The following is a 17,724-nucleotide window of genomic DNA, read 5'->3' as shown; positions in this document are numbered from 1 at the left end:
GAAGGTTCTACAGGTTTGGAACGACACGGGGGTAAGTGATTAGTGACACCATTTTCATTTTGGGGAGGAGGATCCCTTTAATATCATTACTTTGAGTTGAGGACAATTGACACGGTTTCTTGTTTGCTTCAAGACAGTCGAGAATTGATTTCCATTTAAAACTTGAGCTCAGCAATTTGAGTTGGATTTAAAACAAAAGCCGCAAGTAATCCACATAACTTTATATTGTGAATATCGGGAACCAAACTACGGTTTGGAAGACAAATTAAAAAAGGGGAACCTTGTGCTGCCCCAGGTTAACAACTGGAGGATGGATAAAGGAATGCACAACCTTACAAAAGGTTGTGAAACCTTGGTTTAATAGTGTGAGGAAAAAACAACTGGGAAGAGGCATGTAATCCCGGATTCTGCCCAACCAAAACAATAGACAAAGAGATACCTCAGGGTTCTGCACGGTTTATTAAAAACACTAGATTTACATGACCAGAGTAACTTCTCCACTAGAAACCACAGTCTGCTCCCCAGAGACAGCCTTGATACGAGTGTCTCTTCCTGAAAGAGAAGTGTTAGAAGTGAGAACGCACTTCTAAAATGCTCAGTTCCTTTTTGTCGAGAGAAAGCAAGAACTCACGTTTCCTGGTGCAGCTTTGCTCACAAGAGCCAGATGATGGATGGCACACCTCTGTACTGCAGTGGATGAAGATCTGACAGGGAAGAAAGAGGCTCAAGTCATAGAATCCACAAGTAGTAAATACACAAATGTTCAAGTAAAGGGGGGCATACGGTTTCCTGCAGAGCAGCCAGTGAGGCTGGATCTACAAATGTGAACATCTTCACAGCAAAGCGCTTGTAGTGGGTTGGGAACTGAAGACCAGACGATCCAGTCACTGGAACCAGTGTGGTCAGATAGCGGTCGTCCTGGTAAGGGCATCTGAAGACAAAAGAGAAGGTTAGAAAGGGTCTCCCAGCAGACTAACTGGATGAAGATTGGCTGTACACGCACCCGTCGATCAGAAGGTCCCACTGGGGGAGACTGAGTGGACTGGGGGTTGAAGTAGTCCAACAACGTCCCAGCATCAGGACAATGTTGGGGTCAGTCCTCTCCATAATGTGCACCTCAACATACACAGGCTCTCGCAGGACTTTTGTGATGGGATAATCAGCGTCACTGTAGTAGGACGTGTAGGCCTCATCCCCTGAGGAACAACACTGGGGTTTAACCAGACTCCAGTTTGAAAGGCTTTAGGCAGACACAGGACAAGACCTTACCTTCAGCACAGCCTTTGGTGACACATTGGCCATTGGCCAGTCTGAGCTCCACCCTGAGAGGTCCAGGAGCAGCTACTGGTGGAGGTGGAGGAACAGAGTTGACCTCCACAACCAGAGCTTCCACGGAAGTTCCCGAATATCTACACTGGAAGAGAAACCTGGACGACACACAGCGAGCTTGTAGCATTTATCAGGGATTAGTGGTCACACCAAGTCATGGATCACCTACTCAAAATGACTGTCCCTTGTGATGGAACCATATGGTCCAATCCCCACTTCATACGATGAGGTCATTCTGTTTTCATACACCACATATCCACCGTCCTCCTGTGAATAGAAACGGTGTCAGCATCCAGTCCAAGCGATGCAGAATAAAACCAGTAGCAGCTGCTAACCATCACGCTCGTGCCACATGCGGTCACAGGGAACTGGTATATAGCAAAGGAAGGTGTAGACCCCACAGGAGCACAAGGTGGGTCGTTTCCACCCAGTAGATGAACCGAATCCAGACTCAGTCGAGGCAAGGTAACGTCTCGAGACACCACTACCACAAACTGACCATCTCGAATACACTGGACAGTCACTAGAACAAGAGCAGGTTAAATTCAGAGAAACGGTTTAACACGAACAGAATAAGATGGAGAACGCTTACCTGCCCTCCCATAGAAACACTGCTGTCCGTTAAAGCAGCAGTTGATAGCTTCACACTCAGCACCACTGATCCCAGGTAGACCACATTGGATCTGCTCAGAATCAGCTACAGCACATTTATCAAGGGGCTCTGCCTGCGCTACTGGCTTCTGAAACTGCTGTTTAACTGGCTTCTGAATCGGAAACTGCGGCTTAGGTTGTTGTGGAACTGGCTTCTGAAGCGGAAACTGCGGGTTAGGTTGTTGTGGAACTGGCTTCTGAAGCGGAAACTGCAGCTTAGGTTGTTGTGGAACTGGCTTCTGAAGCGGAAACTGCGGCTTAGGTTGTTGTGGAACTGGCTTCTGAAGCGGAAACTGCGGTGTAGGTAGTTGTGGAACAGGCTTTTGGAGCGGAAATTGCTGGTTAGTTAGCTGTTGAACTGGTTTCCGAGGCGGAAACTGCTGGTTAGTTAGCTGTTGAACTGGCTTCTGGAGCTGAAACTGCTGGTCAGTTTGCTGGATCATCAGAGCTTGAGCATCCTGAAGCGATTTACTCCACTGTGGAACAGCATGACAGAAAGCACAGACCACCAAAATCTGAGCCAAACACCAACTTCCAGCCATTGTTCAACAGCTAAACACAAAGTGAAGCTACTGCCCTTTGGTCTTTTTGTATTCTACAGATTTCAGCTAATTAACGATAGTCCCTCCCTCTTCATTAACAACTGGGTGATTCTCATTGGATCTCAAGATTCAATTCTTATTGAGAAAAAACGCTTATAAAAGCAACACAGAGGCTGCGTCCACATCTTCACTGACAACTCTCTCAAGCCTCATTCACGCGGACGCTAAACATTCTTTCCAAATCTTTATCTTCGTCTGATACAGGCTCAAACATATCAGGTTTTAATGCCTAATCTCGCCATCGTTCACGCTGGACAGAAGAGATCCGCGCTGTGAAACAGCCAATCAGAGCAGAGCTCAACATTATTGTTCATGACCCTTCCAAATAATTCTAGGGACAAATCCCAGGGTTGTAAATGGACATGTAAAACCGTTCCAGAGAATTTTTGCCCATACCCAAGCCACGTACCTTTTATGTAGATATCATTTAAAATATAGTATCAATGCATTCTATGGCACCTTTAACTGGGATTATGAGCTCATATTTTGGCTGGAAGCAATAATTTGAATTTGAATTTCTCAACGATGGATTTGTTTCTTATAAACACACAGCCTTTCCCTTCACAAGACCGTAATTGATGTGAATTACTTGTGGATTATTTTGATATTTATAATAGCTCTTTGGACTTTCGTTCTGATGCCACCCATTCACTGCAGAGGATCCATTAAAAGAGAGAGAGATTTTTATGAATATTCTCTATTATTTGAGTCATATCAGGCGCTTTTGTAATGACATTCTTTGTCTATCATAGACACACTGTCAAACTTTAATTGTAAAATTGTGAATAAGTGTAGATGAAAATCTCAGATCCTTTTCAAGCCTTCCATTGGCTAGTGACATTCCAGAACGTTCTCATTTGTTAATTACAGGTCCAGAGACCTTTGGAGGTCCAAAGGTAATCAATCAAGCTGAAAGGGGAGGAGCCGCTTAAATTCAAAGCTGTACTTAATGGCAAAGACGAGCACTGGTGGGTATTGTGTTAACGTTTGTCAGGATGGGTCTTTTGCAATGTGTGTTAGTGCTGGTTGTGCTTGTGGTGTTTGATCTGAAGAATGCTTTTGGAAGTTTGAGTTCCAGTCAAAGTCCGAAAAGCAAGAAGCATCAATTGTATCCAGCTTCCAGAGTGCCTGTTTCTTCTCAAGTGCTCGGGAACACTTTGCAGAAGGCCTCTCCGTTTCAGAGTCTCGACTACAGAGGATTTGCACAAGAGCCTCTTGGTCTTCAGGAGAAGCAGGTGTTGCAGGGTCCAGTGAAGCCTTTGGACTGGAGGTTCCCCGTTGTTCCAGAAGTGCCGAGTGAGATGGCGGTGGATTTCCATTTGAGGCAACCTGTGACCCCCAGTAGTGTAGCTATTCAATGCGGTGAGAACCGGATTCATGTGGAGGTACAGCAGGACTTGTTTAGCAATGGTGAACTGATCCAGCCATCTGGTCTGACTCTGGGAGGATGTCCTGTTGTCGGTTTGGTCCCAGGCTCTAAGGTGCTCTTCTTTGAGAATGAACTGCAGGACTGCAACAGTGTCTTGATGGTAAGAGCTGTTAAGTGTTACTAGATTTATTGAACCCTACTAAAAATAGGCCCTTGTTTTGGTATCGACGTTCTAGATTCAGGGAACCATCCATGGGACGGTTCTCTTATAGTGGGAAAGACTCTTAATAACTGCTTACTCGGGTAACCAAGTGTTATGGCAGGACTTGCTAAGATGCCTTTTGGAATGGGTTCTCTTTTTCGGAGAACCCTCTTGGTAACAACGTCAGTCTCCTATAGATGACCAAGGATGAGCTTGTCTACACCTTTGCCCTTACCTACACTCCTGAGGCGTTTGCTGGCACTCCGATTACCCGTGCAGGTGGTGCAGTTATTGGAGTTCAATGCCACTATCAAAGGTAAGCGACCTTTTGTGACTTGTGGCATTGCTTGCAGTGGTGGAACTGGAAGCCCATTTAATTGGTCACTTCTTGAACTGCAGGTTTCAAAATGTCAGCAGTAGTGCCTTGAAGCCAACTTGGGTCCCTTATGCCTCAACGGAGGCTGGTGAAGAAGTCTTGGTGTTCTCCCTGAAGCTCATGACTGGTTTGTGCAGTTTCTCTAGACCTTCTGCCTTCTGAACGAGGCTGTACCTAAGCAGTTCTTCCCTCTTGCAGATGACTGGTCCTATGAGAGGCCTTCAAACTCCTACTTCCTGGGTGACGTTATTAATGTTGAGGCATCTGTGAAGGTATACAACCACGTCCCTCTGCGTGTGTTTGTGGACAGCTGTGTGGCCACCCAAGTACCTGATGTGAACGCCCTTCCGAGATATTGGTTCATTGAGAATCATGGGTGTGTTCATGTCACCAGATGCTGCAGAGTTGACTTGTTCTCGCGTTTGCTCCTTGTAACCACTTTGTCCCTGACAACTACTTTTTACTCCTTAGATGTCTTGTGGATGCCAAGGTCACAGCTTCCAGCTCGCGCTTCATGCCTCGATCCCAGGAAGACAAAATCCGGTTCCAGCTGGAGGCCTTCATGTTCCAGGGGGGATCCAGTCCTTCTGTATGTATGAGTGTTTGAGAATGACCTCTCCCATTTGCTTTGGTTTGTGTCCCCTTACCCGTGGTGTCTCTTGCAGATCTACATGACGTGTGTTCTGAAGGCCACTCTTGCTTCTGCACCTAGTGACGCGCTCCACAAATCCTGTTCCTTTGCCAATGGGTATGTTCATGCCACTTACGAATACATTAAAGGTGCCAAGTCTGATTTTTCGTATTGCAGGTGGCTTGCTGCTGATGGGAACAACCAGGTTTGTGGTTGCTGTGACTCAACATGTGGTCCTGATGGTGGAACTGCTGCTTCTCCTTTTGGAGGTAGGAAGGTGCTTTTAAGCTTGGTTTTTGACCCTTCAAGCACTTAACTTTGGTGTCTGCTTTTTCTAGGCCTTCAGTGGGAAGGGAAGGCCTCGCTCGGTCCTGTAGTGGTTCAAGAGCACAAGAAGACTTTAGCTGGTCTTCAATAAATGTGGGGGAGCAAACTTATTCTTGTTTCTGTTTTTCTTGTCTAGTTTAACCAATTGATTTTGTGCGAGGAAGTGGGTAGTCCTACTGTACCTATTCTCTTGCCAGAAGGAAAGGCTCCCTTTTCTCGTAAGGGAAGTTAATAAACCTTTTAAAGGGACCTGCTGTGAGCTCCCTTTTTTAGGAGTACTGTAAAGGGAATTCTGTTAATTGGCACTTGTGCCAAAAGAGTTCTGTGTGAACGTCCCCTTCCTTGAACAAATCCATGTACAATAGAAGCGCACTCCCAGTATCAACACTGGCACAACATTTTCCACCTTCAGACGGGTTATTTATAGGCTTTACATTTTAGGAAAACGGCAGGCATCGCTTAAGTTCAGTGTAGTATTTGGTGTGCCAAACTTGCAGAACCTGTACTGACGTAAGGGGTTTTTTGTGCAGTAGCAGGTCAGTCAGAATTCTGAAAAATCATTGACGAAATGACACCCAAATAGAACTAATGTTTGGACTCTCAGTGAATGACCTTTTTTGAAAACTGTTGGTTTGTCACTTGTGCAACATCTTGGGCGGTTTCAATACTAAAGGGATACTCCACCCCAAAAAACCGGCCCCAGATTATTGTTTTACTTTCACAGTACGTTAAACATCACTCTCTCACTTGACCTGGAGAAACGGTGCATCAGTTGAAAGTTTAAAGACTCTAGCTTCGATATTTGACCAATGTTTTGATAAAACATTGTTGCAGTGACCGTCATTTATGTCAGGAGTACAAAATAAATAGGAGTCATTTTTAGAATAGAAATTCACCAAGCATTCATATTCAGTCACGTCTGCAGTGGTTTGTGTTCAAATAGGGTTTATAGTCAAAAGTTGCATATACACAGAGATATATTTACTGATGTTTACTTCATATTTCTTCAGTCAGAATCCTCATTTCTAATCATTTTCCACTGATTTACGTGATCTGATGATAATGATCCGCTCCCAGCCCTGTCTCTGTGTGAATAGTCTTCCGTGTGCGCGCTGACAGAGACCGGATTCGCCCGTGTCTTGTCCATCATAACTGTGCATCATATCCCGCCCCATCCTACCCATGATGCATTTCCTGTACACTTCTGTGTCGATATCTGACCACAACCACACAGAGAAACCTCTGTACCCATGAAATATCCAAATAATAAACACACGATTACGTTAGTTAATGGTTGGTATGTGATTTTGGGCGTTTTTATAACTATTAAAAATGTACATCTGAAATGCTAACTTGTGCAGCGACGTAAAAGGCTATAAATAGCATATTTTTACAGCAGTAAAATTCCACATGTGATCGCAAAAGGAGGTTATTACAAACAATCGGTTAATTTTCATGAATAGTCTTATGTAGCTTGATGCTAACGTTAGCTCTAATGCAGCTACATAGCAGGTGCAGTTCTTCTTCATAATGCATTTTGTAATCATTTTGTCAAAGGTTGTAAGAAAATTTTTTGTTGTATTTTTATAGTAAGGCTTTTGATAATAGTGGGGTAAATGTATACTGGCATAATGATCAATGAAGAATCAGGATTTTGTGTCATACCTGGCCCATGTGTGAAAGGCTCGTTTCGTAACAACAATAGAATCATGAATGGGGCAGTTTTGCCGGTCCCAACAAGAGATGATCGCATTCCAGAAGTCATAAATCAATTTTACTAGCCTTCTCTAAAAACACACATGACACGGTCTTAGAAAAGGTTTCATAAATTTCACACTTTGTGAGATTATATTCTGAAATATCAAAATGAAGTATTAGTAGACTTGTGGCTTTAGCTTCATTATGTATCTAAAATCATATCCTACGTCACTTTTAAATAGGTTTTTAATATTTTTACTGACATGTTTCAGCTTACATATATCTCTATTATAACCGTCTGAGTAATTCTGATTCCTGAACAGTAAACTTTGAGGTGTCAGCTTTGTGAACAGATGTTGATTATGTATCTAGTAAGAAAGACTCGTTAGCAGCAACCTTTTAATTTTGGGCATGTCATTCGTGTCTCCATGCTGAAAATGGGGGGTGACAAGTAAGGGGTTAAATTGGGTCCCAAAGACCAATGAAGGTTCTACAGGTTTGGAACGACACGGGGGTAAGTGATTAGTGACACCATTTTCATTTTGGGGAGGAGGATCCCTTTAATATCATTACTTTGAGTTGAGGACAATTGACACGGTTTCTTGTTTGCTTCAAGACAGTCGAGAATTGATTTCCATTTAAAACTTGAGCTCAGCAATTTGAGTTGGATTTAAAACAAAAGCCGCAAGTAATCCACATAACTTTATATTGTGAATATCGGGAACCAAACTACGGTTTGGAAGACAAATTAAAAAAGGGGAACCTTGTGCTGCCCCAGGTTAACAACTGGAGGATGGATAAAGGAATGCACAACCTTACAAAAGGTTGTGAAACCTTGGTTTAATAGTGTGAGGAAAAAACAACTGGGAAGAGGCATGTAATCCCGGATTCTGCCCAACCAAAACAATAGACAAAGAGATACCTCAGGGTTCTGCACGGTTTATTAAAAACACTAGATTTACATGACCAGAGTAACTTCTCCACTAGAAACCACAGTCTGCTCCCCAGAGACAGCCTTGATACGAGTGTCTCTTCCTGAAAGAGAAGTGTTAGAAGTGAGAACGCACTTCTAAAATACTCAGTTCCTTTTTGTCGAGAGAAAGCAAGAACTCACGTTTCCTGGTGCAGCTTTGCTCACAAGAGCCAGATGATGGATGGCACACCTCTGTACTGCAGTGGATGAAGATCTGACAGGGAAGAAAGAGGCTCAAGTCATAGAATCCACAAGTAGTAAATACACAAATGTTCAAGTAAAGGGGGGCATACGGTTTCCTGCAGAGCAGCCAGTGAGGCTGGATCTACAAATGTGAACATCTTCACAGCAAAGCGCTTGTAGTGGGTTGGGAACTGAAGACCAGACGATCCAGTCACTGGAACCAGTGTGGTCAGATAGCGGTCGTCCTGGTAAGGGCATCTGAAGACAAAAGAGAAGGTTAGAAAGGGTCTCCCAGCAGACTAACTGGATGAAGATTGGCTGTACACGCACCCGTCGATCAGAAGGTCCCACTGGGGGAGACTGAGTGGACTGGGGGTTGAAGTAGTCCAACAACGTCCCAGCATCAGGACAATGTTGGGGTCAGTCCTCTCCATAATGTGCACCTCAACATACACAGGCTCTCGCAGGACTTTTGTGATGGGATAATCAGCGTCACTGTAGTAGGACGTGTAGGCCTCATCCCCTGAGGAACAACACTGGGGTTTAACCAGACTCCAGTTTGAAAGGCTTTAGGCAGACACAGGACAAGACCTTACCTTCAGCACAGCCTTTGGTGACACATTGGCCAGTCTGAGCTCCACCCTGAGAGGTCCAGGAGCAGCTACTGGTGGAGGTGGAGGAACAGAGTTGACCTCCACAACCAGAGCTTCCACGGAAGTTCCCGAATATCTACACTGGAAGAGAAACCTGGACGACACACAGCGAGCTTGTAGCATTTATCAGGGATTAGTGGTCACACCAAGTCATGGATCACCTACTCAAAATGACTGTCCCTTGTGATGGAACCATATGGTCCAATCCCCACTTCATACGATGAGGTCATTCTGTTTTCATACACCACATATCCACCGTCCTCCTGTGAATAGAAACGGTGTCAGCATCCAGTCCAAGCGATGCAGAATAAAACCAGTAGCAGCTGCTAACCATCACGCTCGTGCCACATGCGGTCACAGGGAACTGGTATATAGCAAAGGAAGGTGTAGACCCCACAGGAGCACAAGGTGGGTCGTTTCCACCCAGTAGATGAACCGAATCCAGACTCAGTCGAGGCAAGGTAACGTCTCGAGACACCACTACCACAAACTGACCATCTCGAATACACTGGACAGTCACTAGAACAAGAGCAGGTTAAATTCAGAGAAACGGTTTAACACGAACAGAATAAGATGGAGAACGCTTACCTGCCCTCCCATAGAAACACTGCTGTCCGTTAAAGCAGCAGTTGATAGCTTCACACTCAGCACCACTGATCCCAGGTAGACCACATTGGATCTGCTCAGAATCAGCTACAGCACATTTATCAAGGGGCTCTGCCTGCACTACTGGCTTCTGAAACTGCTGTTTAACTGGCTTCTGAATCGGAAACTGCGGCTTAGGTTGTTGTGGAACTGGCTTCTGAAGCGGAAACTGCGGGTTAGGTTGTTGTGGAACTGGCTTCTGAAGCGGAAACTGCAGCTTAGGTTGTTGTGGAACTGGCTTCTGAAGCGGAAACTGCGGCTTAGGTTGTTGTGGAACTGGCTTCTGAAGCGGAAACTGCGGTGTAGGTAGTTGTGGAACAGGCTTTTGGAGCGGAAATTGCTGGTTAGTTAGCTGTTGAACTGGTTTCCGAGGCGGAAACTGCTGGTTAGTTAGCTGTTGAACTGGCTTCTGGAGCTGAAACTGCTGGTCAGTTTGCTGGATCATCAGAGCTTGAGCATCCTGAAGCGATTTACTCCACTGTGGAACAGCATGACAGAAAGCACAGACCACCAAAATCTGAGCCAAACACCAACTTCCAGCCATTGTTCAACAGCTAAACACAAAGTGAAGCTACTGCCCTTTGGTCTTTTTGTATTCTACAGATTTCAGCTAATTAACGATAGTCCCTCCCTCTTCATTAACAACTGGGTGATTCTCATTGGATCTCAAGATTCAATTCTTATTGAGAAAAAACGCTTATAAAAGCAACACAGAGGCTGCGTCCACATCTTCACTGACAACTCTCTCAAGCCTCGTTCACGCGGACGCTAAACATTCTTTCCAAATCTTTATCTTCGTCTGATACAGGCTCAAACATATCAGGTTTTAATGCCTAATCTCGCCATCGTTCACGCTGGACAGAAGAGATCCGCGCTGTGAAACAGCCAATCAGAGCAGAGCTCAACATTATTGTTCATGACCCTTCCAAATAATTCTAGGGACAAATCCCAGGGTTGTAAATGGACATGTAAAACCGTTCCAGAGAATTTTTGCCCATACCCAAGCCACGTACCTTTTATGTAGATATCATTTAAAATATAGTATCAATGCATTCTATGGCACCTTTAACTGGGATTATGAGCTCATATTTTGGCTGGAAGCAATAATTTGAATTTGAATTTCTCAACGATGGATTTGTTTCTTATAAACACACAGCCTTTCCCTTCACAAGACCGTAATTGATGTGAATTACTTGTGGATTATTTTGATATTTATAATAGCTCTTTGGACTTTCGTTCTGATGCCACCCATTCACTGCAGAGGATCCATTAAAAGAGAGAGAGATTTTTATGAATATTCTCTATTATTTGAGTCATATCAGGCGCTTTTGTAATGACATTCTTTGTCTATCATAGACACACTGTCAAACTTTAATTGTAAAATTGTGAATAAGTGTAGATGAAAATCTCAGATCCTTTTCAAGCCTTCCATTGGCTAGTGACATTCCAGAACGTTCTCATTTGTTAATTACAGGTCCAGAGACCTTTGGAGGTCCAAAGGTAATCAATCAAGCTGAAAGGGGAGGAGCCGCTTAAATTCAAAGCTGTACTTAATGGCAAAGACGAGCACTGGTGGGTATTGTGTTAACGTTTGTCAGGATGGGTCTTTTGCAATGTGTGTTAGTGCTGGTTGTGCTTGTGGTGTTTGATCTGAAGAATGCTTTTGGAAGTTTGAGTTCCAGTCAAAGTCCGAAAAGCAAGAAGCATCAATTGTATCCAGCTTCCAGAGTGCCTGTTTCTTCTCAAGTGCTCGGGAACACTTTGCAGAAGGCCTCTCCGTTTCAGAGTCTCGACTACAGAGGATTTGCACAAGAGCCTCTTGGTCTTCAGGAGAAGCAGGTGTTGCAGGGTCCAGTGAAGCCTTTGGACTGGAGGTTCCCCGTTGTTCCAGAAGTGCCGAGTGAGATGGCGGTGGATTTTCATTTGAGGCAACCTGTGACCCCCAGTAGTGTAGCTATTCAATGCGGTGAGAACCGGAATCATGTGGAGGTACAGCAGGACTTGTTTAGCAATGGTGAACTGATCCAGCCATCTGGTCTGACTCTGGGAGGATGTCCTGTTGTCGGTTTGGTCCCAGGCTCTAAGGTGCTCTTCTTTGAGAATGAACTGCAGGACTGCAACAGTGTCTTGATGGTAAGAGCTGTTAAGTGTTACTAGATTTATTGAACCCTACTAAAAATAGGCCCTTGTTTTGGTATCGACGTTCTAGATTCAGGGAACCATCCATGGGACGGTTCTCTTATAGTGGGAAAGACTCTTAATAACTGCTTACTCGGGTAACCAAGTGTTATGGCAGGACTTGCTAAGATGCCTTTTGGAATGGGTTCTCTTTTTCGGAGAACCCTCTTGGTAACAACGTCAGTCTCCTATAGATGACCAAGGATGAGCTTGTCTACACCTTTGCCCTTACCTACACTCCTGAGGCGTTTGCTGGCACTCCGATTACCCGTGCAGGTGGTGCAGTTATTGGAGTTCAATGCCACTATCAAAGGTAAGCGACCTTTTGTGACTTGTGGCACTGCTTGCAGTGGTGGAACTGGAAGCCCATTTAATTGGTCACTTCTTGAACTGCAGGTTTCAAAATGTCAGCAGTAGTGCCTTGAAGCCAACTTGGGTCCCTTATGCCTCAACGGAGGCTGGTGAAGAAGTCTTGGTGTTCTCCCTGAAGCTCATGACTGGTTTGTGCAGTTTCTCTAGACCTTCTGCCTTCTGAACGAGGCTGTACCTAAGCAGTTCTTCCCTCTTGCAGATGACTGGTCCTATGAGAGGCCTTCAAACTCCTACTTCCTGGGTGACGTTATTAATGTTGAGGCATCTGTGAAGGTATACAACCACGTCCCTCTGCGTGTGTTTGTGGACAGCTGTGTGGCCACCCAAGTACCTGATGTGAACGCCCTTCCGAGATATTGGTTCATTGAGAATCATGGGTGTGTTCATGTCACCAGATGCTGCAGAGTTGACTTGTTCTCGCGTTTGCTCCTTGTAACCACTTTGTCCCTGACAACTACTTTTTACTCCTTAGATGTCTTGTGGATGCCAAGGTCACAGCTTCCAGCTCGCGCTTCATGCCTCGATCCCAGGAAGACAAAATCCGGTTCCAGCTGGAGGCCTTCATGTTCCAGGGGGGATCCAGTCCTTCTGTATGTATGAGTGTTTGAGAATGACCTCTCCCATTTGCTTTGGTTTGTGTCCCCTTACCCGTGGTGTCTCTTGCAGATCTACATGACGTGTGTTCTGAAGGCCACTCTTGCTTCTGCACCTAGTGACGCGCTCCACAAATCCTGTTCCTTTGCCAATGGGTATGTTCATGCCACTTACGAATACATTAAAGGTGCCAAGTCTGATTTTTCGTATTGCAGGTGGCTTGCTGCTGATGGGAACAACCAGGTTTGTGGTTGCTGTGACTCAACATGTGGTCCTGATGGTGGAACTGCTGCTTCTCCTTTTGGAGGTAGGAAGGTGCTTTTAAGCTTGGTTTTTGACCCTTCAAGCACTTAACTTTGGTGTCTGCTTTTTCTAGGCCTTCAGTGGGAAGGGAAGGCCTCGCTCGGTCCTGTAGTGGTTCAAGAGCACAAGAAGACTTTAGCTGGTCTTCAATAAATGTGGGGGAGCAAACTTATTCTTGTTTCTGTTTTTCTTGTCTAGTTTAACCAATTGATTTTGTGCGAGGAAGTGGGTAGTCCTACTGTACCTATTCTCTTGCCAGAAGGAAAGGCTCCCTTTTCTCGTAAGGGAAGTTAATAAACCTTTTAAAGGGACCTGCTGTGAGCTCCCTTTTTTAGGAGTACTGTAAAGGGAATTCTGTTAATTGGCACTTGTGCCAAAAGAGTTCTGTGTGAACGTCCCCTTCCTTGAACAAATCCATGTACAATAGAAGCGCACTCCCAGTATCAACACTGGCACAACATTTTCCACCTTCAGACGGGTTATTTATAGGCTTTACATTTTAGGAAAACGGCAGGCATCGCTTAAGTTCAGTGTAGTATTTGGTGTGCCAAACTTGCAGAACCTGTACTGACGTAAGGGGTTTTTTGTGCAGTAGCAGGTCAGTTAGAATTCTGAAAAATCATTGACGAAATGACACCCAAATAGAACTAATGTTTGGACTCTCAGTGAATGACCTTTTTTGAAAACTGTTGGTTTGTCACTTGTGCAACATCTTGGGCGGTTTCAATACTAAAGGGATACTCCACCCCAAAAAACCGGCCCCAGATTATTGTTTTACTTTCACAGTACGTTAAACATCACTCTCTCACTTGACCTGGAGAAACGGTGCATCAGTTGAAAGTTTAAAGACTCTAGCTTCGATATTTGACCAATGTTTTGATAAAACATTGTTGCAGTGACCGTCATTTATGTCAGGAGTACAAAATAAATAGGAGTCATTTTTAGAATAGAAATTCACCAAGCATTCATATTCAGTCACGTCTGCAGTGGTTTGTGTTCAAATAGGGTTTATAGTCAAAAGTTGCATATACACAGAGATATATTTACTGATGTTTACTTCATATTTCTTCAGTCAGAATCCTCATTTCTAATCATTTTCCACTGATTTACGTGATCTGATGATAATGATCCGCTCCCAGCCCTGTCTCTGTGTGAATAGTCTTCCGTGTGCGCGCTGACAGAGACCGGATTCGCCCGTGTCTTGTCCATCATAACTGTGCATCATATCCCGCCCCATCCTACCCATGATGCATTTCCTGTACACTTCTGTGTCGATATCTGACCACAACCACACAGAGAAACCTCTGTACCCATGAAATATCCAAATAATAAACACACGATTACGTTAGTTAATGGTTGGTATGTGATTTTGGGCGTTTTTATAACTATTAAAAATGTACATCTGAAATGCTAACTTGTGCAGCGACGTAAAAGGCTATAAATAGCATATTTTTACAGCAGTAAAATTCCACATGTGATCGCAAAAGGAGGTTATTACAAACAATCGGTTAATTTTCATGAATAGTCTTATGTAGCTTGATGCTAACGTTAGCTCTAATGCAGCTACATAGCAGGTGCAGTTCTTCTTCATAATGCATTTTGTAATCATTTTGTCAAAGGTTGTAAGAAAATGTTTTGTTGTATTTTTATAGTAAGGCTTTTGATAATAGTGGGGTAAATGTATACTGGCATAATGATAAATGAAGAATCAGGATTTTGTGTCATACCTGGCCCATGTGTGAAAGGCTCGTTTCGTAACAACAATAGAATCATGAATGGGGCAGTTTTGCCGGTCCCAACAAGAGATGATCGCATTCCAGGAGTCATAAATCAATTTTACTAGCCTTCTCTAAAAACACACATGACACGGTCTTAGAAAAGGTTTCATAAATTTCACACTTTGTGAGATTATATTCTGAAATATCAAAATGAAGTATTAGTAGACTTGTGGCTTTAGCTTCATTATGTATCTAAAATCATATCCTACGTCACTTTTAAATAGGTTTTTAATATTTTTACTGACATGTTTCAGCTTACATATATCTCTATTATAACCGTCTGAGTAATTCTGATTCCTGAACAGTAAACTTTGAGGTGTCAGCTTTGTGAACAGATGTTGATTATGTATCTAGTAAGAAAGACTCGTTAGCAGCAACCTTTTAATTTTGGGCATGTCATTCGTGTCTCCATGCTGAAAATGGGGGGTGACAAGTAAGGGGTTAAATTGGGTCCCAAAGACCAATGAAGGTTCTACAGGTTTGGAACGACACGGGGGTAAGTGATTAGTGACACCATTTTCATTTTGGGGAGGAGGATCCCTTTAATATCATTACTTTGAGTTGAGGACAATTGACACGGTTTCTTGTTTGCTTCAAGACAGTCGAGAATTGATTTCCATTTAAAACTTGAGCTCAGCAATTTGAGTTGGATTTAAAACAAAAGCCGCAAGTAATCCACATAACTTTATATTGTGAATATCGGGAACCAAACTACGGTTTGGAAGACAAATTAAAAAAGGGGAACCTTGTGCTGCCCCAGGTTAACAACTGGAGGATGGATAAAGGAATGCACAACCTTACAAAAGGTTGTGAAACCTTGGTTTAATAGTGTGAGGAAAAAACAACTGGGAAGAGGCATGTAATCCCGGATTCTGCCCAACCAAAACAATAGACAAAGAGATACCTCAGGGTTCTGCACGGTTTATTAAAAACACTAGATTTACATGACCAGAGTAACTTCTCCACTAGAAACAACAGTCTGCTCCCCAGAGACAGCCTTGATACGAGTGTCTCTTCCTGAAAGAGAAGTGTTAGAAGTGAGAACGCACTTCTAAAATGCTCAGTTCCTTTTTGTCGAGAGAAAGCAAGAACTCACGTTTCCTGGTGCAGCTTTGCTCACAAGAGCCAGATGATGGATGGCACACCTTTGTACTGCAGTGGATGAAGATCTGACAGGGAAGAAAGAGGCTCAAGTCATAGAATCCACAAGTAGTAAATACACAAATGTTCAAGTAAAGGGGGGCATACGGTTTCCTGCAGAGCAGCCAGTGAGGCTGGATCTACAAATGTGAACATCTTCACAGCAAAGCGCTTGTAGTGGGTTGGGAACTGAAGACCAGACGATCCAGTCACTGGAACCAGTGTGGTCAGATAGCGGTCGTCCTGGTAAGGGCATCTGAAGACAAAAGAGAAGGTTAGAAAGGGTCTCCCAGCAGACTAACTGGATGAAGATTGGCTGTACACGCACCCGTCGATCAGAAGGTCCCACTGGGGGAGACTGAGTGGACTGGGGGTTGAAGTAGTCCAACAACGTCCCAGCATCAGGACAATGTTGGGGTCAGTCCTCTCCATAATGTGCACCTCAACATACACAGGCTCTCGCAGGACTTTTGTGATGGGATAATCAGCGTCACTGTAGTAGGACGTGTAGGCCTCATCCCCTGAGGAACAACACTGGGGTTTAACCAGACTCCAGTTTGAAAGGCTTTAGGCAGACACAGGACAAGACCTTACCTTCAGCACAGCCTTTGGTGACACATTGGCCATTGGCCAGTCTGAGCTCCACCCTGAGAGGTCCAGGAGCAGCTACTGGTGGAGGTGGAGGAACAGAGTTGACCTCCACAACCAGAGCTTCCACGGAAGTTCCCGAATATCTACACTGGAAGAGAAACCTGGACGACACACAGCGAGCTTGTAGCATTTATCAGGGATTAGTGGTCACACCAAGTCATGGATCACCTACTCAAAATGACTGTCCCTTGTGATGGAACCATATGGTCCAATCCCCACTTCATACGATGAGGTCATTCTGTTTTCATACACCACATATCCACCGTCCTCCTGTGAATAGAAACGGTGTCAGCATCCAGTCCAAGCGATGCAGAATAAAACCAGTAGCAGCTGCTAACCATCACGCTCGTGCCACATGCGGTCACAGGGAACTGGTATATAGCAAAGGAAGGTGTAGACCCCACAGGAGCACAAGGTGGGTCGTTTCCACCCAGTAGATGAACCGAATCCAGACTCAGTCGAGGCAAGGTAACGTCTCGAGACACCACTACCACAAACTGACCATCTCGAATACACTGGACAGTCACTAGAACAAGAGCAGGTTAAATTCAGAGAAACGGTTTAACACGAACAGAATAAGATGGAGAACGCTTACCTGCCCTCCCATAGAAACACTGCTGTCCGTTAAAGCAGCAGTTGATAGCTTCACACTCAGCACCACTGATCCCAGGTAGACCACATTGGATCTGCTCAGAATCAGCTACAGCACATTTATCAAGGGGCTCTGCCTGCACTACTGGCTTCTGAAACTGCTGTTTAACTGGCTTCTGAATCGGAAACTGCGGCTTAGGTTGTTGTGGAACTGGCTTCTGAAGCGGAAACTGCGGGTTAGGTTGTTGTGGAACTGGCTTCTGAAGCGGAAACTGCAGCTTAGGTTGTTGTGGAACTGGCTTCTGAAGCGGAAACTGCGGCTTAGGTTGTTGTGGAACTGGCTTCTGAAGCGGAAACTGCGGTGTAGGTAGTTGTGGAACAGGCTTTTGGAGCGGAAATTGCTGGTTAGTTAGCTGTTGAACTGGTTTCCGAGGCGGAAACTGCTGGTTAGTTAGCTGTTGAACTGGCTTCTGGAGCT

General features: G+C 44.4%; 3 protein-coding genes and 1 long non-coding RNA gene across 4 annotated transcripts; 1 reads left to right on the top strand and 3 right to left on the bottom strand.

Moving 5' to 3' along the window:
* Positions 1–442: 442 nt before the first annotated feature.
* On the bottom strand, positions 443–2,524 carry LOC132131604 (zona pellucida sperm-binding protein 4-like). The gene is made up of 8 exons (XM_059543665.1): positions 1,922–2,524; positions 1,665–1,852; positions 1,499–1,596; positions 1,270–1,427; positions 1,004–1,196; positions 784–931; positions 632–704; positions 443–552 (listed from the first exon to the last, which is right to left on the bottom strand). Exons 1-8 carry the CDS (start codon positions 2,520–2,522, stop codon positions 476–478), a joined length of 1,536 nt encoding a protein of 511 aa, XP_059399648.1. The 5' UTR covers positions 2,523–2,524; the 3' UTR covers positions 443–475.
* A 5,586-nt stretch (positions 2,525–8,110) lies between these two features.
* Positions 8,111–9,082, bottom strand: LOC132131802 (zona pellucida sperm-binding protein 4-like). The gene is made up of 5 exons (XM_059543923.1): positions 8,938–9,082; positions 8,672–8,864; positions 8,452–8,599; positions 8,300–8,372; positions 8,111–8,220 (listed from the first exon to the last, which is right to left on the bottom strand). The coding sequence occupies exons 2-5, from the start codon at positions 8,773–8,775 to the stop codon at positions 8,144–8,146; spliced, it is 402 nt and encodes a 133-aa protein (XP_059399906.1). The 5' UTR covers positions 8,776–8,864; positions 8,938–9,082; the 3' UTR covers positions 8,111–8,143.
* A 2,083-nt stretch (positions 9,083–11,165) lies between these two features.
* Positions 11,166–12,277, top strand: LOC132131836 (zona pellucida sperm-binding protein 3-like; the record flags this gene model as incomplete). The annotated part of the gene is made up of 3 exons (XM_059543969.1): positions 11,166–11,772; positions 12,012–12,130; positions 12,214–12,277. Coding segments are annotated over exons 1-3 (717 nt in total), but the record flags the coding sequence as incomplete, so codon positions are not given.
* Positions 12,278–15,765: 3,488 nt separating this feature from the next.
* LOC132131841 (uncharacterized) lies at positions 15,766–16,033 on the bottom strand. Its single transcript, XR_009428956.1, has 2 exons — positions 15,961–16,033; positions 15,766–15,881 (listed from the first exon to the last, which is right to left on the bottom strand). It is a non-coding gene; the product is annotated as an uncharacterized LOC132131841 (long non-coding RNA).
* Between the last annotated feature and the right edge of the window lie 1,691 nt (positions 16,034–17,724).

This window comes from Carassius carassius, chromosome 48, assembly GCF_963082965.1.
Source record: "Carassius carassius chromosome 48, fCarCar2.1, whole genome shotgun sequence".
Classification (NCBI taxonomy): Eukaryota; Metazoa; Chordata; class Actinopteri; order Cypriniformes; family Cyprinidae; genus Carassius; species Carassius carassius.
This window is presented reverse-complemented; position numbering and strand designations above follow the sequence as displayed.